Below are 24,647 nucleotides of genomic sequence, written 5' to 3'. Positions count from 1 at the left end.
AAGAGAGTTCAGAGTAGAGCTGTCCTGAATACAGTTTCTTGAGCAAAAGGTGAGAAAAGTTTCCTTAAAAGGACAGAAAAGTGCAGTTAAGACTCTCAATCTGAGCTGAAATGGAAACACTGCTGCACGTGTCTCTTGGTTTAATTAAAGGCATTATTGTTTGAGGATCCTACAGCTTTGAAAAAAACAAATATCCGAATCCCCAATCTCATAACCCATTGGCTATCTGTCTGACGATGATTCAGCCTCAGGGGGCACATCCAGGCCAAGACTTTCCCTAACCAGCAGCGGTAATTACTTAAGGTCCGATTAGCAACTTGGAATTGGTACACGGCATCTCTTTAAACAGATCTCTGCATATGACCACAGCTGATATAAAGCTAAATCATCAGCCTACAAAGCCTTAGTGGCGTAACTACGAAATCACCGATAATACGAGGTAACACGAGTTCTGCACATTTTTGGGCCTGAAAGGATGGAAGTCAGGATTGATTTGGATCCATAATACACCATGGCAAACTAGTAAACCACAATCTACAATAGATGTGCCAACTATTCATTAGTTGGGAAGCCACCTTTTTTGCTCTCGTCACGGACTGTTTACCTGCATGCAACCAAAGCATGCTCAAATCACAAATGGAAACCAGACCGCTTACGCTACCCACATAACTACAGTCATATGCAGAATCTGTTTATAGAGATCATCTTAATAACAAAATTGAAAACGTACCCAATGAATCATGTCCAAAACCAGTCCTATTTCAAAGATACAGTAGTTACAGTAGTTTGGGGTCATTTTACTCATTTCTCCCACTTTCCCAGATTTAGAAACTGATAAATGCTTTAGGACAGACCTTTCATGAAGTTGTTGTACTGATCTAAACTGATGTCAAACAGCAATATTAGGTCATCATGGCTCAATTGTTGAGTGTCTAGTGATTGAATAACATAATCATGAACCAGGATTTGCGAGAAACTAAGCCAGTAAACTAAGGGGGCTTGACCGAGTGGAAGTCTCAGACTTTGATAATTCCAGATCTAACCATAACCTGTATGTGAAAACGCAAATGTCCCAATCAGTTGGACCGGACATCAAGTGGACTTTACTCTGTCAGCTCTCTTATTGCAAAGTCAGTGTAATGTCCTGATTCAGCCCATGTGTTAATAAAGCAGGACATTGTCTGAAGAATTGGGCGTGGGCGTGCTGATGATGTTGCTGTCATGCGGCTCATGCGAAACCTGAAGAAAAACATCTGAGGATGTAGAAGAAGGTCATTTACACGAAGACATCATAGAAAATGTCTGACTGGAGAGACGCAGAAATCGTCAGACAGATTCAAAGAACGGCAAGGCACTCTATTTTAAGACCAAATTCTGAACAGGCTATGAGACCGCAGTATAATGCGCATCATGTTCTGCCTCCTGCACGCTCTACTGAGAAGCAACCCTTCACCTAAACCTAACAGTATTTCCAGTAAGCGCTACATGTGAAAATGCGAGATTGCAACTTTGGACGACGTCCGAACCTCATTCACCTGACTGGAGTTCACATGAGAAAACAGCTAGAAGTGATTTTAAAAGTGGTTTGGCATTCCTAACAGCAGACAATAAATCTGCTTTCAGGCTCCAGAAAGAAAAAAATCTGGAGGAAGGAACTACAACTTCCTGCAGCAACAAGTGTCAAGCATGATATGAGATTATTTCCAAATATGAGGCTTCCCACCAGACCAGACCAGCATTAATCTACTTTGAATTATAGCCGATTGAGTATCGTGTCATGGGAACTTTGACTGAAAAGGAAGACAGCAACAGCAACAACGATATAACGCACAATAGTCAGAGTTGGAACATCTGCATACCATTCAGACATGTTCCTCCAAACAGCTCCACACTCTGTGAGTGCTGAGAGTGCAGGAAGCAGGGACTATCTGACACCAGAGTATAAGCTGAGCAGGACCACCTGTCTGTAGTTTGAGACTCTGGTGCATTGAGACATCACCATCGAACCATCTAGTTGAATTTTCCGTGAACTCCGCTCAACTTTGTTCCCTTGAGCAGAAAATGTGTGCCTTCTGGAAAAACTCAACACTTTAGAGAGAAAGTTCAGCAAAAGAAAGAATTACAGTAGCCACGGGCGGATTAAGACTAGGGCTTCAACGATTCATCGAGTTACTCGATTAAATCGATTATGAAAATTCCTCGAAGCAAAACATCTGCCTCGAAGCCTCGTTAAATTCCTATGACGCGCCTATGTGCAGGGATCTGATTGTTCCACACGGACCGTTTTTCAGGAAGCACTCCAGCGTGTCATACACGGTCATACATTCTGAATTTAGTTGGCGCCGGAGAAGACTCTGGTTGGCGCGATGGCGGAAAGTCAGACACAGAATGTCCGTAAACGACAGAGAGTATCTAAAGTTTGGGATCATTATATATTGAAAGAGGGAGAGAACAAAGTGACCAACAGTCGCTGAAACAAGGTAATGTAGCCTAAGCTTTTACATTGATGTTCGCTGATTTTAATAGCATACTGTATTTGTAGCGATGTCGTGATGCGGTTTGACTAGATATGATGTTTAGCTTTGATGTTAAGTAGCCTAGCTATTCTAAAACGGTTCGTTTCGGTCCTTGATTGTGATTGACTGAATCGCGTTAGATGCCGTTGTATATAGCACGATAAACACACACATTGACCGCATTTCGTTATATAGTAATGCGCTAGCACAACTAGCTCAAAAGTTAGAGTGGCTGCATCTCGTTGTTGCATGTCAACCATTCATATGGAGGAAATATATTTCTTGGCGGAAGAATGATTATCTATGAATCAGTGACGTGCAGTGAGGGTTGGGGTTGGGGAGGCACTGACTCACAAGTCAGATTTACAAACATACAGTAGGATGCCAATAGGATAGGAGGAGAGAATAGGATGCTGAAAACCATTTTAAAACGCCAGAGCCACTGTATATTGCAGTATATCTTGCCTTTACTTGTAAATGACTTCTTGCTTTGACTGAAAGTCCAGCTTTGAAAAATTTCTTAGTTTAGAAATCAAATCCTCCATTTTCAGGGGGAGAAATGACCGCTTGTCGCCAAGCTCTACACCGTTGCACAGGACACACTGTGTTTACTTTTTGCACACAGGTTAGAGTTCACCGTGACCTGCTGGCTATCCGGCTTCTCAGTATCGCCGCCTGCCTTGAGGCAGAGGTACTGCCTGCCTCAAGCCAGGCATTTTCCCTGTGGATTTATGTCATATCAATAAGATGTAAATATTACACACACGCAAAATACATTACTGAACACCATGGAAAAGAAGACGTATGCTTTTATTACATAAAAGTGTCCTCTGCACGAGTGATTGCGCAATCACATTTTTTTTTTATCCGATTCATCGATTAATCGATCGATAAAGTGCTAGATTAATCGATTACAAAAAGAATCGATAGCTGCAGCCCTAATTAAGACATGACCCCTAGGCACAGACAGTTTGGTTGCCTACACAGGAACAAGACAACCAAACTCAAAGTCTTTCAAAGACTATAGCAATGTCACATCCATTTAAGCCACTTTGCATCCGTGGTTATTTTAGTTGTTTTTTTAGGCATCTTTTGCGTCTATTTTTCCTCGACATCATTTTGCATAACACGTTAGCAATTTTGGGTCTCTGAGTCATTGTTTTACATCTATTTTTACTCGTTTTACATTTCTTTTAATCTTCTTTTTTAATTCATGATAGAGGCAGGCAGACAACCACAACTGGCAGAAGCATGCACAAAGAGGACATGACGCCATCGACAGGCGACCAAATGTAATGGAGCGTTACCTTGAATAAACTGACATGTTTCTCTGGTTTGAAAACATGTTGGATAATGTAGGTACGCAACTCAAAAAGACATAGTACATAAGTCAAGTAATTTTTTAGACATTTTAATGCGAAAAAGTTCCATAACCAAACCATTGTATTCCCTCTGGTTTCACATAGTGTTTCGCCTGTATTCAGATATGTCTTTACTAACCTGCAGCTTTCAGATCCATCTCTGCCATGTCTTTGGTGAGTTCACTGGTGGTGGCCGCTCCCTCTCCTTCTCCCTCCCCTTGGATGTCGGGCACTGCGTTCCTGCGGCCTGTGCGATCACAGCTGATGAAGTCTGAGTACGACGTCTCCACGTCCATCATCTGTCCATGACCAGCGCTCTCATTACACCTGCCAAGAGGGAGGAGGGGGGTATCAGACTGCTGCGGAGGTGTTGCAAGCTGCAAATAAATCCCCTTGCTGTCTTCCATCAATAGCCCACAGGACCTGTGGGAGGACGTATCACTGTCTCCTGTGAGTTTCTACTTCAGCAGAATCCATGTGATGCGCAGGAATACTTCAAAAAAAGTATATCACAGCGCTATTTAAGAGGCAACCAAGAGTGACCAATGCAGAGTGAGCAGAAAGGAGGCACTTCAGAAGCACTTCCAGCACCTGAAAGGCCGCTGGGAGAGCATTAATAAAAGAAGGTGCTAATAATTCCTATTTCTGCACAGCGATTAATGGCACTACAGACATCTCTGCTAATAGGATGTCCTAATTACATCAGGAAAAACAAAAAGCTGCACCAAATCTCTCTCAGCTCCCACTTGCACAGTCATACCTCTCTACAAGAGTCTATTTGTCTGTACTAAAGGTACTTACACAGCCTGGTTTTGGGAGGAGGGGAAAAAGAGAGAGGGGAGGTGTAAAGAGCACTGATCAATACGGAAAAAGTAAAAAAAAAGCTTAAAACTATTCAAAGGACAAGCACAGGCGTGGTCAGAAAAAAGTAAGTAGAGCTCCCATTAGCCATTCGTTCCTCTTCTGTTTCCTGTTCTCAGTGCATATTTAACTAGGTCATGGATCCTGCCAACCAATAAAACACTATACAGCTGGTGGCTCCTCAGAGAGAGAGGACACAAAATGAGACCGCTACAGAAAAGGAAAAGAAGGAAAGAACAGAAAAGATAAAGTACTTTTAGGAAGTTGTGCTCTGCTGCAAAGAAAACCTAGAGACGCTGTGGACAGCTGTTTCTGTCTCTGAACATCCCCCCACAGGCCAGCACACACGGATTAGACCTCACTGCTGTGTATAAGCAGCATAACCGACTACATTACAGCCACCCTCTAATAAAGCACGTAACAGGCCAGAACAGCCGAGCGGCTATAAGCTACGAATCTTTAGGAAACATGAAGGGGAGTTTGGAGTCTCGAGGGAAAGCGTATGAGAGGAATAAAAACGAGCTGGCAGACACAGCCGCGGCACGCTGACCCAGGGCCATTCTGTTCCCAAACGCTTTCACGCACATTCTTTCAGTATCGTTCAAAAAAAAAAAAGAGGTCCCACAATTGTTTTCTCTCTCTTCTGTACACCATGCGAGCGCCTTGCCAAACAGGAAGCAACCCGAGGGTCATTCCTCTGAGAGGTCACACAGACGTAGGGGACGTAGTTTGGGAATGGGAAATTTGCAGTGAAGGGCAGGCCGTAAGCCCCTGTAGGTAAGAGCGGTACCTCGGGGAAATGTCACTGAGTTCTGGGCTGCTGGCATTTTCCCTGAGTGTGTCTACTAAAACACAAGAGCCACTCTGTCTGTGTTCCCGGCCACAGACCGCGGTGTGATCCTCTGATAGATTGTCATCTATTGGCCGGGCTGTGCAGTCACAGCGAGCCAAATCACTGTGAGAGGTCGCCATCTCACAGGTTCATGGTTACACCTGCACTTCTCTACAGCCTTCAGTTCAAAAACATGAAGCTTTCACAAACTGACTGAACCATTTGAGTAAAATGTCTATTTTTCTTTCTCCCCGAATTCCCGACTGTGATAATTAAAGTTCTGATCCAGGCATGTAAATGTGGCCTACATAGTATTAAACAATATGACTATACTGTACCATCCAAAACCAGTTGGCCAATCAATCTACCGGCCTTTAAGAGGCTGTAACGGGTTCTAATTTAAAGCTAGAGAAGATATTGATATCAAATGAAAGTAAATGATCTGAGGTCATGTTAGCTCATCAGGAAGCTAAATAATGCTCCAAATTTAAGCTAAATTTTGGGGAGGGAAAAACAGGCATGGCCATTTTCAAAGGGGTCCCTTGACCTTTGACCTCAAGATATCTGCATGAAAATGCTCTATGGGTATCTCCTTTTTACAGACACGCCTACTTTATGCTAATGAGACGCACTAAGCAGCTTTTCTCATGCAGGACAAAGTGTGTTATTTACGCTTATTGTAAAGTGGCGTATTTGAATATTTCCGCATGGCGTCCATAAACAGTCTTAAAGGTTAAATATGGAGAATGTGCAGAACACCGCCATCTAGTGTCTCAAGATCATAGTCACAACAACAAAAATAATTCCAGCAGTTGGGTTGCCAGGTTGGTCAGACCCGGTCCAGTAGCTACAGGAGAGCGGAGCCTGTTTGAGTCTGTTTGAACCCATCTCCTCCGGCAAATCACACCATAAAAACAAGTATTAGATGAGTTTGACTGACAATTACCGTTAGCCGTTACCATTAGTCGTACACATGAAAGAAAGCTTACCGCTCAAGGAGAAACGTAGCCTTTTGGGCGTGTGTTTTAATGCCATTTAACTCCTTTCTCTTAGTCCATGGAGTAAATGCTTGGCCTATATTTATTTTGCCTGTCTCCGCTCACTCAGCTGCAGGATTGGCAAACTCCATTTCACCCAGTGCCAGCCTACAGTAGCTGCACCCAACAACAGACAACCCTGGCAACACACAATGCCCAACGCTATTGGCTGCTACAATGTAAACAAAATGTTGTCAAACCTGTCAAAAAAACTAAAATATTATTTCAGACTAAATATATATTTTTTTATGTAAAAGCAATACTTTCATACTGTACCCCTCAAAACGCCCCGTGGGTGGATAATGACTACCTACTTATATTAAAAATAGTGAAACAGAAAGACTCGCCATCCAAGTGTATTTCCCAAAATGTCAAAATATCTCTTTACGTTATCCCTCCAATTTCAATATAAAAACCATCAGCATTACTACCAATGAATGCCAGTTCTGCATAGAATGGAAGACTATTGAAACAAACAGAAGCACTGAGTGTGCATCCAGTGCAGCAATGAACTTGTTATGTTTGCCTTTTTCCACTCCATTGGCTCAGTTGTTATGTGGCTTATGGGAGCCCGGTCTAATTGCCATTTGTTGGTTTAATTAGTCGGCCTGCCTGCACATGTGGATCAAATCCTACCATGAGATCATTAACAGGTTTCCATGGAGGGATGCTGATGGAGATGGTGGTGGTGGTGGTGTTCTGCCTCCTGCTCTTCAGCACGTGTTTATCCTCTCTCTGTCTGGTCTCAGCTGTGGAACGGGGCAGTTTTATGGCGCTGCACTTCAAAATCACTTTATCCCCCGATGTTCACAAAGCGCACCGCGATGATGAACATGTTTTTGTAGCGCTGGCTGACTGGCTGACTGACTCACTGACTGAAGCAGTGTAGGCTATTGTTATTGTTGTTGTTGTTGTTCACCTGCTGTCATTTGTATAATGCAAATGAACATGCAGAGTGACTTGAAGGCAGACGATGCGTAAAATATACAGATTACCTGTGACTGAATGACTGCAGCTCTCGTTTGTTGAGGGGAATAAAAGAATATCGCACTCCTTTTAGGGTAGCAACGAGTAATTATGCACATTATTTATTAATTTATGTTGAATGCTTCAGTCTATACAGTAAAACATCTGGGGGTGGTTTGAAATCTCTTGTTTTGTCCAACCACAACATTTCAAAACTAGATTTTTTTTTAATTTTCCAAATGATATAAAACACAGAATAGCTTGATAAATGACTCAAATGATTAATCAAATTTGTTGCCGCTTTAAGCGTACATGTTTCTTTATGTATGACTCCTTTTACACATAGTTCTCCAACCTTTCAGTCAGGGATTTTTTACACCTGCAGCTACATTCAGGAAGAGGATGAAGAAGATGAAGATCAACAACAACAACAACATACAGAAGAATAATTAGAAGAAGACAGAGAAGAAGAATACAGAAGCTGACAAATAAGAAGACAAATGAGGCAAATAAGAAGACTAAGAAGTAGAAGAAGAAGACGCATAAGACTTAGAAGACAGAAGAAGACGAATAAGAAGTAGAAGACAAATAAGAAAAATTATAAGAAGACAACAAAGAAGACGAAGAAGAAGACTAAGAAGAATTAGAAGAAGAAGATGAATAAGAAGTAGAAGACAAATAAGAAGAAGACAACAAAGAAGACGAAGAAGAATTAGAAGAAGAAGATGAAGACTTCGAAGAAGAAGACAAAGAAGAACAAGCTTTTAGGGAAGTTTAAAAATGATGGTTAAGAATAGGTATTATAACCTTTTTTAAGATACTTTATTATCTTATTGCCTTACTGTAATACCAGTTTTTATGCTGTGCCTTTTTAGTTTGTTTCTGTCATGTATGAGCTTTTGCTTTTAATTGTGAAGCACATTGAGTCATATGAAATGTGCTATATAAATAAACTTGACTTAATGCATCTTGTCTTCATACTTATTTTCCTAAAACATGAATAAAAAAATATAAAAAGTCCCAATGCATAACCTTGCCTACAGTATATCGATATATATCAATATACCGAATCGTAACCCCTGTATCATGATACGTGATATGACTTTTGCCAATACGCAGCCCGACATTTCAGGGATAGGCAGCATGTGTGAACGGGGGAAAAAGACTTCTTAAAGGCACATTGTATCCTAATATGTTTGACCTATTACACAGATATATGATGGCAGCCTTGCATCATCCACAGCTTTAATTTCTGAAGTCACACCACATTCCAGAAATTATGACTTACGACTCCCTTTAAAGTGCGTGTCCTAGTTCAAGAAAAAAGGCTTTCTTTATGTGAAAAGGCCAGGGTGTGTATGAGGACTCGGGGGAAACTCGACACAGCTGTAGCTGGAAACACTACCACAGGACAAATGTCACAGGTGTGTATTTTCACTCGAGACAATAACAACGCAATTCTCAAAGGGAAATCAGCTCAACTTATTCTCCTTCCTGCCCAGCTCTGTGTGTGTGTGCATGTGTGCGTGTGTGTGCGTGTGTGTGTGTGTGTGTGTGTGTGTGTGTGTGTGTGTGCGTGTGTGTGTGTGTGTGTCTCATTTCCAGTGTGGGGAGATTCTCTCTACAAACATTGTTTCAGGAATAAATTCTGGTAATTCTGAGAGAAATTAGCTGTGTTGTCGTATCGCCATAAAAAAGTACTATAAGCTCATTGTGAATGAAAGCGACACACAGCACTGTGACATGAACAGTGACCACTGGGCGAGGTGACATGTAACAGGAGACGTTTTGACATGTAGATATCAGGAACAAGAGGCTTTGAGATCACTGGGGGTGCATGAGTCAGCATAGCCACTTACACTGGGCCCATTAGAGAGGCAGGCTCACTGCTCATCCCGCTGGAGCCTTTTAAGCCTCATATGTGTGTAATAAATTCACATTATCTGCAATAACCCACACAAAGACTGGCTTCTTTACTGGCTCTGCTACCTCCATTAGCTCTGTCTACACGACCAATTTCTAGTCTGGCAACTAATTCTGTTGCATTTATTGACGAGGCAACGGCCTCCACGCCTCTCGCAACAACTCAACTTTTCCACTGGCCTTTAAAAAAAAAAAAAAAAAAACCTGAATTCTTTATTAACTGCCTATAAGTCCGGTGTGTTTGTGTGAAAATCAAAAAGTAACCAATTAATGATTATTTGTCATTTATTTTCTTGATTTATCATTTGGTCTATAAAAATAGTAAATAAACGATAATAAAATAATTGTTTTAGTTATAAGTATTCTAAATATATAAATATTAAACATTTGCTGGTTTCAGCCTTTCAAATGTGAGGATTTGGTGCTTTTGTTTGTCACACATACATGATAAAAAGAGTCAACCTTTTTGGGTCTCTGTGGTCATTTTAGGTCCGTTTTTAGTTGTTTTGTATGTCTTTGTAATTGTTTTGCATCTATGTGAAATGCATCCATTTTAAGTCATTTTGCATCTTTTTGTGGTGGCTTTACGTTTCTGTCGGTGGTCATTTTACATCTATTCTTACTCATTTTGGCCGTCTTTGTCTTCATTTTTGTCTCTATGTGGTCAATTTGTGTATGCTTGTGGTCATTAAGCATCCCTTTGTGATCATTTTGTGTTTTTTTCAGCAACATTTTATGAGTCCGGGTCCCTGACCTAATGGGCCTTTGCCCGGTAGGCCCGTGCCATAATCATCAGTCACCATTGGCAGGTTGCTGGACAACATATTAGTTGATTGACCACGTTTTTTTCTGGTCTGTGTCATGCACTTATGACTATCAATAACTGTATTGCAATTCTTTGATTGACCCTCACTGTCCACCGTTGCTACGGTAATGCTTAGTTTATCTAGCTTACTACCAGCTCGATTAGCAGTGGTACTGGTTGGGTGGAGAATTTCACACTGACCACAAAGAGAGCCTGCCAGAATGAGGCACAGTAGATCGATTTAAAAGAAAAAACGGAAGAGCATGGTGGAAGTTAAAAAAATCTGCTGAGAAGTGATGCATCTCAGATAAGGGCGCCGGTGGAGATCGACGTCAGTAATACAAAGAGCTGCAGTGTTTTTAATGATGCCGTGTCTTATGTAGTTTTACGGCCAGTTGAAATACTTTTATACAATCATTTTTTTTCAGTTCGCAAGCCATTGACAAAAAGACTAATAGGTTTATTCTGGTGTAAAAATGGCTCAGATGAGCCCCAGATGACCAACAGTTCAAAACCCAAAGATATTCAGTTAACAGCGATATAAGACAGAGGAAATCCTCACATTTGCTTAGCTGTAACCAGACCGTGTTCCGCATTTATAAATGAAATATGACTAAGTAATGAACTGACTATTTATATTAAAATGGCTGCACATTTATTTTCTGTCGTTCTACAAAACAAATGAATCCTTTCAGATGTGCACTGCCTCTTAATGAAAAGTCTAACAACTCAGCATGACCAAACAGACACTCAACAACTCTGTTATCTTGTGGTCGACCCATGCATGAAAAGATAAAGCAAAGATAAATCCAAAATTAACAATAAACTGGTGTTTTCTTACCAAAGTCATTAGAGTTGTTTCATCTGCTCTCAGGTGCCTACAAATGGACCTAAAGTCCTCTGAATCCATTCGCCCTACGGTGCTGAGTGCTACACAGTAAGAGCACCAAAACACTGGTGCGCCTCAGCTCTTTTTCTTGCCCTCCTGCTCGCTGCCTCTCGGCCAAATGTGGTCTGGGCACTGTCTATTCACATGATGTCAGCAGCTGCTCCGTTGACAACGAGCCCACTTCAAACGCAAGGGAGCTGCATTTCCTCGACGAGATTAGCATTGTTGTTCCTCTCCGGTCCTCCTCTCATAAATAAATAAAAGCCCTGTCCATTCAACTCTGCTGTATATATTTGCCCTATATCCTTCCTCTTCTTATGGGACCCGGGGCTCGGGTGTGAAGGCCTTATTTCCCCCGGTGAAGTGAATATTGCAGCTTGCCAAAAAGCCAGATTTTGCTCTTGAGCTCGTCAGCCATTTACAAACTTTCCCTGCTGAGGAGACCAGACACACACAGAAACCACTCTCGCCGGAGTTTCACGCATACTCTATTAAGTCACAGCAGAAGTCTCCATCTTCTCTGTCAGACATGCAAAATTATCACTGACAACGCTGGATACTCGATCTCCTTCTCACCGAGTTGAGATGCAGAGAATGATCACTGCCACTCTCACATAATTGCCACCCTAAATGAGCGTACTGAGCTCCTGAGCCTGAAGGCATTATGAATCAGCCGAGGAAAAGCAGATAAGAAGCCTGACCGAGGCCATTAGCATCAGATGCTGTGCAGAAAAGTCTTTGGTGAACTAATGAATAAAACAAAAGGCAAAGAAAGCTACAGCCGAATCAAAAATCAATCAAGCTTGGACAGATGATCTGGGCAGGCGTACAGAGGAGAGTTGTGTTCCCCACTTCACAAGTCGGAGCACTTCAGAGATCAATTCCCAGCATTCATGTCTCGTGAGAGATCCCTGATGGAGAATAAAATACATATGATTGGCTTTGCTCCAGAGATCCACCATAAAAAAAAAAAAAAAACAGTAGCTCTCTGATGCTTAAGAGATTATTTTCATTAGTGATTCATTTATGGGTTATTTTCTCTGTTAAAGTGACAACTTTTCTGTTTTAACGTGTCATTCTGAGGTAAATGTTAATTGTATAAAGTAATGACTATAGAATAATGACACGACCAGCGTTTTGATTAGATTCCTATGAGTCTACAACTTCGCCAGCGGGTACGAACTCACTTTACGGTGCAGATGAAGAGGAAAAAAACTCTTTACAAACTCTTTTGCCTTCCACATTATCAACAGCTGTACAGCTACACTACTTCGTTCTTACCTTTCACAATAAAAGCACAGAAAAACTTTCCCATAGGCAGAGGGGAAGTCTTTAAATGTTTTGTTTTGTCCTCAAAACACTCAAATATATTCAATAACAAGGATATGAAATCAGCAAATCCTCACATTTAAAGTTAAATTCCGGTGTAAAATAATCCCAGGGTCTTTTTAGGCAAATTGGGTCATCAAATAAGCCATAGAGACCATTTTTTTCCTGAACTATTGACCACAACGTTTACGTGTTTTGCTGGAATAAATCATCAATGAGCTCCTTCCTTTTGGATTGCATTTGGTTCATGACTTGAATGGATCAGCTGGTACCGGGGCCAATAGGTATGTTTTTCAAAACACTAATTTAATAAACTGTGCTCACATACTACATTGTTGGTGTTTCAGTGACTGTGTAGGGACTCTTCTCATGCTACTGCAGAGGTTTGCTGTTATTTTGAGCAGTATTAGTGGTTTAAAAAGATGTTTAAATGTGTTCAACTCCGCCCCGAGCTGATCCTTTTTAGCCGGACAGGCTGTTAGCGTCTCTCCAGAAAATCTACGTTTGATACCCAATTTGCCTAAAAAAGACCCTGGGATGATTTTACACCACAATTTCACTTTAGGAAGCTGGAACCAGAGACTTCTGACATGAAAACTGTAAAAGTAGTTATATATTTGGTTTTGCTGTTCATCGACTGAAAGTTTCAGTCACACTTAACTGTAATAAAACTGGTTATTAAACTGTTAATTTCTGTGTAAACAGTATAACAACAAAAAAACACATTTTTGCACATTTGAATAGATAATGTCCTCCTCTTCTTATACTCAATGTGCTTCACATCACTTTCAGCTTTAGGAGGGAAAGTAAGAAAACCAAAACCCCAGACGTTGATAATAATGCAGCAATAAAATGTCAAAATAATTTACTAATGTCCAATAACTGTTATCTAGAGATGATTTTCTCTCTTTGGTCTACAGAATGACTGCAAACAACAACTTCCCTGAGTTCATGGCGATGTCTTCAAATATTGTTTTGTCCGAACAACAGTCCGAAACCAAAAGATATTCTCTGAGTGTTTGCTTTTTCTTACTCTGTTATTAAAATGGTTGTCTTTAATTATCTGTCAATCAACTATTAATTGCTTATTGTTGCAGTACTGTGCAGCATGTGGACGGAACTCAAGTTTTTTTCACACTACTGCTGTTGGCTTTACAAAACCAGCCGGATCATTCTTTGTTGTTGTTTTTTTTAATGATCGACTTTCTGCTTCCTGCCTGAGAAACGTCAGATTATGATTGGCTCATAGCGGATAAGAAGGTCAGAGATGCAACAACGTACTAAAGCATCATGAGCCTCGTGGTCAGAAAAATCAATTATGAACTTTACAGGCACCCTGTGTGGTTAAGTGTCTGTGTACAGAAGGTCTTCTTGACTTTGTTCTCCAGGTTAGCAGGATTATTGTGACAGGTGGGCGGCTTTTTGTAGATCTTTTTTAGTTTGAGAAAATAGTTGGATAAAAATATATTTCAACTCTCAAGCTCTTAATATGATAATAAAAACAGATAAAAGTAAGACATTTTAAAAAGCAGGCTGATGTGTGGTGTCTGTAATGAGACGAACAGGTAGGGAGAGGTAGTACAGAGGGCGTGACCTTCGGGAAAAGGAGAAGGAAGAAGAAGTATTACTGAAAGGTCAGTGAGAACCGTTTCCAGAACCATGTGTGCAAGACATTTCCTGTGCAAGAGCAGGGTATTTAAAAGTACTGCAGTGTCATCCTGAATAACCTGGAGGAATACAGTAACTCTGGACTGATCTTTGATTTCTTATATTTGTGGCAGTTCTGTACAGGATACAGCTTCAAAGAGCTAGCATAGCATAAAGACTGGGCCACACATTGACCACAAAGAAGAGATCCACCACAATATGCAAAATGACAACAAGAAGTGACTCGACTACAAAGAGATGCAGTATGACCCAGAGAGATGCACCTTGACCACAAAGAGGGGGGAAAGGGCCGAAATTAAATACAAAATGACCCCACAGAGATGTGACTCGATTACCAAGGGATGCAAAATTACCACAAAGCGATGCAAAACGGCCACAATGTAATACAAAGGGGATGGAAAAGTAAAGCTGAATGAAAAATATCCAATTGGGATTTGAAATGTGATATTAGAGGGAAAATGATTATGGTGTGATTTTTAAAGGGATCTGTACTAAATAGAGATGCTCTTAAATCTGTAGAATGCGCTGTGCAGGCCGGGACATCTTTGCAGAACCACAATAGTAATTTAACAAATACTGCGCCATCTGCCATCTGAAAATTGCAGTAGGTCATTTGGGGATTTCGATGGAAGTTCTGTGCAAAACAGCCACAAAGAGACACAAAACAACCACACAGATAATCGACTTGACCACAAACGGACAACAACTAAAAACAACAGGGTGGGAGTCTCTAACGTGTGTGTGTGTGTCCAGGGTCCATGTCTGCAGGCTATTTGGAGTTGGACAATAGACTGAATAAACAATGTTAATACTAATCATGTGCAGTTTATTATTGCCTCTTCACTTTGAACACAACAAGATCTCGTCTAACTCTCGGCAAAGAAAGCGAATGAAACCATTTCCCCCGATGTCAAACTTCCTTAAAGAAAATATCAAATGACGTCAGCGAGCGACTCCACCCAGATGACCACATCACATTCACACTTCCAGCCGCTGCACAGGAAGTCCTTCATGACTTCCAGTTAACACAAACCACACTGATCCCTCCCTGTCGCTGAAAAGTCACGCTGACAAATGCTGGAAAACGCATAAATATATACATGTTTTAACTAAAGCAGACAGCTCTGCTCTCAGTGACACTAACTGAGCTCAAACTGGGAACCTAAAACGCCAGATTCTGTTAATCTACTGAATCGCCTCATCTGTTAAACAGATGGCAGGGGAGCGTGATGAACACAGAAGAGACAAACAATACTTCTGTGTTCCCTTTTGTTAGCACAGCTCGCTAAGCAACAGCTGGGTCAATCGATACCACAGCATGTTAATATCACTTCACGCAGGATCACATATACAAGGATCAGATATCCATGTTTGGAAGCAAGTGTAGGCTACGTTACCAGAGGTGTTGGATGCACAACACTGTATCCCCTTGTGTACGAGTGTCCCTGCAGCCCGAAAACTGCAAATGAACTGTGATCGATCAATGTTTTCACTGGCAGCAGACGCGAGTGGCCAGACCGCCAGACATATGAGACTATGAATCCACTGTAGCAGCATGCCCAGCCTCCAGCTATAGGGAATCCCCTGGTGTGTGTGTGTGTGTGTGTGTGTGTGTGTGTGTGTGTGTGTGTGTGTGTGTGTGTGTGTGTGTGTGTGTGTGTGTGTGTGTGTGTGTGTGTGTGTGTTTGTGTGTGGGACGGGTGTGACTGAGTCTCATCAACCACCCATGATTCACAGCTGAGTCAGGAGCAGGTGCTTCGACTGGACTCTGAAATGAGACCGTGATTGCAACAAATACCCACCCCCCGCCCCCCCCCGGCCCCCTACGCAAAATATAAAATTCTCACATCTCCGGATGGCGACGCAACTGTTCGTTTAGAGTCTCATCTTTCCCGAAAATCTTCACAGGAAGTGCTGTTGCGAACACTAATGTGTCGAGGGGCAGCAGATTTCAACACGACTGAACACGACACACACACACAGAAAGCTTCCGCATGGTGCAAAGGACAGTGTTAGGGTACTTGTACTTTACTTCAGTACTTATACTTACTTATTTCAATTTAATGCTACTTTCATACATATTTACTTGCATTTCAAAGAGAAAAACTGTACTTTTTATGGCACTACATTCATCCAATTACTTTAGTTACTTTGCAGAAATAAATTATGATGCATTATTATAGATACAAATACAACTTAACTGATTTCTACTAACCACTACATACAAAAATACTCAGGTGGCAAAACTGCTCTATTAGCAAGTGATGGAATGTAACTTAGTACTTCTGTAATATTTTGTGGTACTTTACTTGAATATTTAAATGTAATGCTACTTCATAAATATTCATAATTACATTTCAGAGGGGAATATTGTACTTTTCAGTGCACTACATTTTTCCAGTAACTTTCATTCATTTCAAGAATTTCATTAAAAATACAAAATACACTCAACAAAAATATGATGATGAATTATTATAGAAAAAAAACACAAGTTTATTGATTTCTTTGTGAAATTCACAAGTTCCCAGCAGTATATGAAAACTATTTACAACTATTAAAACTATTAACTATTATAAATACTAAACCTGCAGTGATGGAATGTAACAAAGTACATTTACTCAACTGTACTTAAGTAATATTTGGAAGTACTTTATGCTACATATCAGAGGTAAATATTGTATTTTTACTGCCCTACATTCATTAATTAACTTTAGTTACTTTGCACATTCATATTATTAATACAAAATACATTTCAACTAATACATTATGATGTGTTAATATTATAGATTAAGCTACCCAACAGGATATAAAGTAATTAAAATGAGCTCCACCTTTGCCTACCGCAACATTAAAGTGATGTACACATTAATGCATCATTAATAATAATGCAAAATAATATCTATGATTCTGAAATGGTCAATTCTGCAGAATGAGTACTTTTGATATGTTAAAGGTCCAATAATGTAAAAGTGAGATATTATGTGTTTATTAATTATGAAGCAGGTTGCGGTTTAAATATACTGCCATAGTATAGAAACAGTCAATACACAGCCGTATTCTGAAACTGACTTTAAACCATTATTCCCCTGCTGTTTTGAGAGCACAGATGCAGAAGACCCTGAATCTCTGACCAATCAGAGCAGACTGGGCTTTTTCAGGAGGGGGTCTTAAAGAGACAGGCGCTAAAACGGAGCATTTCAGACAGAGGGTGAATGCAGGTATATTCAGACAGACAGAATGAGAACAATAATTAGATTTCTTAACATTGAAGCATGAAAACATGCTCCAGTAGAAATGATATGGGACCTTCAAGTATATTTTGATGCAGCTAATACTTAAATGTTTAATTTTGAGGGCAGAACAGTCCTTCTATGCTGTAATATTGCTACGTCTACTTAAAGAGGCCCTATTGTGCTAGTTTTCAGAGTCATATTTGTATTTTCCGGGTCAACTACAATAGGTTTACATGCTTTGATCTTTAAAAAATGCATTATATTTCTCATATTGTCCATTGCTGCATGTCTAAAGGCAATTTAATTATTTGACACTTTGGTATTATTTAACATGACTATAAAACATAACATTTATAGGTCAGAAAAGACAAAAAAACTAACATGTCCTCTAAGCAAAAGATCAGAGTTCTTCTTCCTCCACTGCTTGTGGGTAACATTCCTTATTTCTGATGATGAAAACAAGTAAAAGATGAATGTTCTTTGACACAAACGTCGCTGAACAGTGATTCTCTTGCTTACTTAAAAACTAATTTACGTGTGTGTTGAGCAGCTCGAGGGGATATTATAAGCTTAGGATGTGACAGGAGTATAACTCCTTTTAAAAAAGTGCTGCGACCAAGTTGAAAATGTTTAGATGTGCGTGCCTCTGCTGTGTGTCTGGAAAAGGACTGAGGGCTGAAAGGACACACCAAATAAGTACTATTTCATGTTCTGAGAGTTTTTTATGTCTCTTCTTGGCTGGTTATTCTGTTAAATTTACTTATTATATTTCCATAATTACGTGCTTTAATTTAAAATAGTGATAATGAATTGATAGTTCATTTCTTTTGTTATTTGAACATGTTTAATACTACTTCTCCATGTAAAACATGATATATCGTGATATATTTGTTACTGAGATATGAAATCAGGCCATATTACCCAGCAGCCGACTATGGATCAAATGATCAATTGATTAATCAAGAAAATAATTGATTAAAAGCTAAAATAAAACAAGTGTTACTTGCCGCCCCAGCGCTGAAGCAATATTTGTAATCCTCTTCCTACACCTTTTCAGACAGAATATTGTATTATTGTATATATGTTGGTTTTTTCTCTCCTATTTGTTTAACTGATTTAATTTTGTATACTTTTATATTCCTTTTTTTGATCGGAAAAGAATTCATGAATAGAAAAACATGACAGTTCCTCTGCAGAGATTGTCTCAATATCACTTGCTCAGATCGTTTTCATTGTTGATTTATCTGACGACTGTTTTCTCACTTCATCTGTCAAACTGTCCGTCACAAGTGACATTCTGCTTCACATGAGAAAGAAAAACAGCACATTTTGGCATTTCTGCTTAAAACAATGACCTCTAATCAATGTTAAAAAAAAAAAAAAGAGCGATATTCAGATGATCGCGTAATCAACCGATTGTTTTCATCTTTAATAACTGGTCGTTTCCTCATCCCCATCAGTCCTGGGGTGTGATGTGCTGCATGTGGATAGAACTGATGGTGCCGGTGGGTGAGTTTCCCTCCCACTGTCCGTTCTATCTGTTCTAATTCTCCTGCAAGGTTGCCTGGTTCTATTTCTGTGCACACATTTAACAACATGAGACCTCAGCAGGAAGCAGGTGGTTTGTTTGCCTGTGTTGTTTATGCCCTATCTTTTTCCCAGGCTCTCTATACATACACACACACACGCACACGTACACGCACACGCACACGCACACGCACACGCAAACGCACGACTAAAAAAGACCCTTGAGTTGACAAAGAGGAGGACGCAGAGAGGACAAGAGAGAGATGAGGGGAGGAAGGTATGGAGTTTATGAGGAGAGGATGATGGGATGGAAAGCACTTGAGGACGAGAGAAAGCATGAAAAAAGGAGGACAAGAGGTGCAGAGAAGGAATGCGTGTTTATTGTATTTTCTAAAAAAGGAAATATCCCTCGTGGAAAAAAAAAAAAAAAGACTTGAGAAACATCACACATCCTCCTCTCTGCTGCAGCACACAACCATCCAGCCGCTTTGTAACAGAATACATGATTTGGTTGCGGGCTACGTCCCTCTGCACCACCTGTTAGAGGGTTTTCACCCACAGCTCCCCCCGTCATCTCTCTATAATAAAACAACGTTCAGCCAGAGTGCTCACTTACGAAGCTAGAATTGCGATCACTCCACAACCACACAGTTGCTCTTCACAGCCGCATCTGAAAATGAAGTCGCTCCTCTCACCTGCACCGATGACCACAGCGCGTCGGAGGTTTGCCAGCTGCATCATCACACTTTTCACCCCCCCCCCCCGTAAGTCTGGGGAGGATGTGGGCATCATGCGATTCAATTTGCCGAGTTGATGCAAGCGTTGATGAAACGCACATACGGAACCCTCCCCGTGAGCAAACACATAAAAAGAAAGAGCAGAGGCGACCACTGCCCCTTTCCTCCAGACCTAGATAAAGGGACGACCATCATTCATGTTGATTACAGAGCAAACTGTATCTGAGACACCGGAGCAGCCCAGGAATTACTCAAGTAAAAGTCCCAAAAGAAAAATGGAAAAATACTCTGTTACAAGTAAAAGTATTTCCTTTAAAACCCTACTTAGATTAAAGTATTATAAGCTAAATGTCCTCAAGGTATCAAAGTAAGAAAAATGGTTTACAGTTATTATTGATTACATTATTAGATGATCTGAGTAGTAAGTAATTAACCACTGGGCTGGGCGATATGACCGAAATCTCATATCACGATATATGTCATTTCATATCCCGAACCGGCCCAGGCCCGTTTGTACTCACACTACCTGGGCCTCGGCGAATGCTTCTTGCCTGTCCATACGTCATCACGCCGTAACACGTCACACGCATTGATGACGTCTTGGCGATGCGTCGCTTTGTTTACAAATCTTTCCACAGACCTCTGAGTTTTTGTGCGTCTTGTCGACTGTTTTTGAATATTTTCATCGACCAAATCTGCAGTAAACACTCCACCTCCGCATCACACCAACGTGAACCTTTCGCCATTGTTTTAAATGTCCACGCATGGTCCCTCCTTCTTTTTTCTATGTCCCAACAGGCGCACAGGAAATGACGCCAGAACCGCCGTAGGCCTAGTGCTCGTACACGTGCGTACGCTCGTGCTTGTACATGTGCAAACTCGCTTTACAAAAGCCCACCTCTCTCAGACGGCCGTGGCTGGCAAGCGAGCCACACCTAGGCGCAGTACGGTTGCACTAACACTGGTCAAACGAACTAGACTTTAGCCGTGAAATGTGCTTAGGCACGATACAGATGGACAGTGTGAGTGCGCCCTTAGTCTCCATCTTTAAAGGCCTTCCTTAGTCCATTCACTTCATCATGTAGAGTTTCCCTAAAGGCCACCTAACAAAAATGATTTGTCTAATTAAAGGTGATTGACACATTTGATGATTTTGATCTTCCTCTCGCAGCAGAAAGGGAAATGGGAAAAAAATGAATTTTAATGAAAGTGGATCGTTTGCTTTCCACTTCCTGTGAGTGACCTTCTGTCAACTTCACTCATCGTTTCTCTCCTCTGGGATATGGATGAAAAAAAAAATCAATCAAATATTTTAAAGTGAACTCGAGCCTGAGAATTCCCAAAGTGGGTCGAATCAAAGCGGGGAAAAGCAGATCACACAAGCTTACGACTGTTAAACGGTGAAGGTCACGCTGTTCCTTTTAGCCTGCAGCGGGTTTTTGTCTCATCACTTCACATGAAATTGAAATGGGCCACTCCACCTAAAATAATCAAGCTCATTTTTTTCCATGAGACAGACTTTGAGGCCAAAAACGGGACACGTCTATTTTACTTCCAAACCGATGCCCATGGATGAGAGTGCATTTACATAATAAGGCTTGATTAAAAATACTCTCGACAAATAGGTTCAAAAACAGTGTTTATTCAACACATCAGGCCGCTCTGTGAAATGCGTGCTGACGCCGTGGGCTACCCAGCTGAAGTAAGAGTGCGTAACTCGGCTCTGCTGCATGCATTAAATCAACTGGCTTAGCGTGGCACAACAGACGTGTTGACACTTTGACGAGCAACTTCACCAACAATGACATTTATCAGGATCAGGGAACAGATCGGAGTCTTACAAATAAACAACAAGAAAGTGACTAATGTCAGTCTGTAGCCCCTTATCATCACTCTTGCCTTTCTTTCTTTCTTCCTTCCTCCCTTCGTATCCCCATCCTTCCTTCGTATTACCATCCTTCCTTCCTTCGTATTACCATCCTTCCTTCCTTCCTTCCTTCGTATCACCATCCTTCCTTCCTTCCTTCCTATCACCATCCTTCCTTTGTATAACCATCCTTCCTTCATATCACCATCCTTCCTTCCTTCCTCCATTCATATCACCATCCTTTCTTCCTTCATATCGCCATCCTTTCTTCCTTCCTTTATCACCATCCTTTCTTCCTTCCTTCGACTAACCATCCTTCCTTCCTTCCTTCCTTTCATATCACCATCCTTCCTTCCTTCCTTTCGTATCACCTTCCTTCCTTCTTTCCCTCCTTCCTTCATATCACCATGTTTCCTTCCTTCGTATCACCATCCTTCCTCCTTCTTTTCTTCCTTTGTTCTTTGGACCAGGCCATTTCCAATGGCCGGGTCATTTCCTGTGCAAACTTTAGTTGGATTCAAATCTACCAAACATTAAAGTCCTACTCCACCCCAAATCAATCTTTGGAGTATGAAACATTCGTTCCGTATGAAGTTAGTAGTTTGATGTCTCACAGAGACAGTTGTGGTCAGTTTGTATTCATGCTGGCTGCAGCATATTTCAATGGTGACCCAGTTTCACAGAGTATAAAAAGTTCCAGGGAAACTTCTCAGACTATTCCTGGAAGATAACTGTCTTTTCTTTACCCAGTGTGTCCCAAACACTCACATGTGGCTACCAACACTGTCTTTCCATCTGCGGGTACTCTTAACTACTGAATCTGTAGGTAGCAAGTGTTTCATACGCCCATTTCCCATGTGTATGTGTTGTTTCTTTTAACCCATTAAAGACCCAAGTCCACCTGGAAATTGACTTTTCAGTTTTCTGAGAAACTGCACAGAAAGTCAACATTGTCAACATTATATTCTGTGTCATGGTCGGATTGTTGTCGAGAACGCTGTAGCCTGCCTCTGTGGCTCCCTTCACTCAGGTCATCCATCATTGTCTGTCACTGTTCAACTTGATTTTCTGTCAGTTCTTCTGTGTGGAGGCGCACAAGAATTTCCTTTTTGTTTTGTTTTTCCCATGGAAAAAATCTGGTAAAAATAGGTGATAGACTCCTCTCTCATTGCCAGTAGACGGGTTTGCCTTTCTGTTTATTGGGTTTCAAATGCACCAGGAAACAGGGTTAATAGAGAGTAGAAAGCAGCACGGAGGCCAGTGAAAATGTCCCTAAAGATTCTCTACATAGAATCCTGCAAAAGCGGCACTTTACATTGTGTCATTACCAAAGATGTGCTCATAAGTTTCTTATAAACAACTTATTCAGCATAAAGAAAAGTCGACTAAGACTAAAAGAACCAATAGCTGATTAATGGATTGAGATTGTTACCCCTAGTGGTTACTTACAGACAGACAGACAGACAGACAGACAGACAGACAGACAGACAGACAGACAGACAGACAGACAGACAGACAGACAGACAGACAGACAGATAGATAGATAGATAGATAGATAGATAGATAGATAGATAGATAGATAGATAGACAGATAGATAGATAGATAGATGTTAGTGGGTATAAGTGTTTTTTGTGTCCAGTGAGAAATACTTTACAGTTATCAGTGAACAGTAAAAGAAACAGTGCCAAAAAACAAAACACATGACTTAAGTTAGAGCTGCAATCCATAATCAACTGACTGAAAAGTAACTGTCAACCATTTTCGAGCAAAAATGCAAAAACATTTAAAAGTTCCAGCTTCTCAAATGTCGGGATTTGATACTTTCCCTTCTCTTTCTTTATTTTTGTTTTTTTGTGAATGCTGGTTGGATAAAAAGAAGATGTTTTATGATATGTTTTAAGACCAAAACGATGAATAATCAACTGATGTAAAAATAATGGTGCCTTACTTTTTCTATGTTAAAAAATACATTTTGTAAATTTTAGGACTAACACTGTGCAACACAATAAAAAAAATATGACCACATTTCGTATCAGCATTTTTCAGATGGAAGTTAAGCTGGCACAACTTCGGCCATAAACAGGTGCAGACCATAATCGCCCGTTTTCATAACAACATACTTCATCCTGCTCCACCACTTCATCAGACCTGTCGGCTGTTATCACACAAAACAAATACACAAGACTGTGGCTATTTATAGCACCTGAACCATTGTTTCATTAAATCTACCTTCACAGGATGTGATGTCTTAATCATCATCATTAAATGTCAGAACAATAATTAAATTTACTTTATAGTGGCGTAATCAAAACAGTCTTTACAAAGTGCTTCACAACAAAAGGATGAAATTTAAAAGGAGCCTTCAAAAAAAGATTGACAAACATAAGTGTATGCACCTTTCATTGATATCAACGTAGACTGCAAAAATATCTGACAATAAGTGATACTTGCCAACAACCTTAGCAGGCGATGTTTGATTATTTCGAGTTCATCTCTCCCCTTCTTTTTCATCTACTTGTCCGAACACCCAGCCAGCCTTTTAAAAAGAAAAGTGTTGGAAACGGTGCATGCGTGATAGATTAACGGACACATTCAAGGAAATAAAACTGGGAATGGAGTGGGAATTTGACTACACGACAGAAGTTACGGAGAAAAAAGCTATTTCATTCTTATAGCTCAAGTCTGTCGCGGAGGTCTCTCGACACACTGAAGGCCGAGGTGACGGCGCTCATTTTCTCCTCACAGACAAGTCAGGGAGCTAAAAACAGCGTAGAGCTTAAGTCCTCTGCACACAAGGCAAAGAATCCGGTTGAAGGTCAACACAGTTGAACCAACAAATCCCCGTCCACAAAATATGTACACATTAAACCCATGATTATACAGAGGGAGGCATACAAAAATAGACCCTGAGCAGAGCGTTCACATGGCACCAAAACCCTCCTGCCTCACTGGTACAGACTGTTGTTTTCTTCTCTATGCCACTTCCCTCTTTTGTTACTGTACTTTGTATGCACTAAATATTTGAACCTTTTTTAAGTTATACCAGCTTGGAACAACATTTCATTTAATGTGCACTGATGGTGTATTCATTGAAT

The 24,647-nt window shown here is 40.7% G+C and overlaps 1 protein-coding gene across 2 annotated transcripts in view; it reads right to left on the bottom strand.

Moving 5' to 3' along the window:
* Positions 1 to 24,647, bottom strand: part of pkig (protein kinase (cAMP-dependent, catalytic) inhibitor gamma) — a 30,661-nt gene that overhangs the window by 903 nt on the left and 5,111 nt on the right. Inside the window, exons 1-2 of one of the 2 annotated variants that reach the window (XM_083920916.1) lie at positions 11,143 to 11,278; positions 4,017 to 4,204 (exon numbers count right to left, since the gene is read on the bottom strand). In XM_083920916.1, the coding sequence (XP_083777042.1) occupies positions 4,017 to 4,176 (160 nt within the window). In that variant the 5' untranslated portion in view covers positions 4,177 to 4,204; positions 11,143 to 11,278. Of the gene's footprint in view, positions 1 to 4,016; positions 4,205 to 11,142; positions 11,279 to 24,647 lie in introns of those variants that run through there. The other variant, XM_083920915.1, reaches the window with a different exon arrangement.

This window comes from Echiichthys vipera (genome assembly GCF_963691815.1).
Source record: "Echiichthys vipera genome assembly, chromosome: 9".
NCBI lineage: Eukaryota > Metazoa > Chordata > Actinopteri > Perciformes > Trachinidae > Echiichthys > Echiichthys vipera.
Note: the sequence above shows the minus strand (reverse complement) of the source record. Positions and strands in the feature narration are given on the sequence as shown.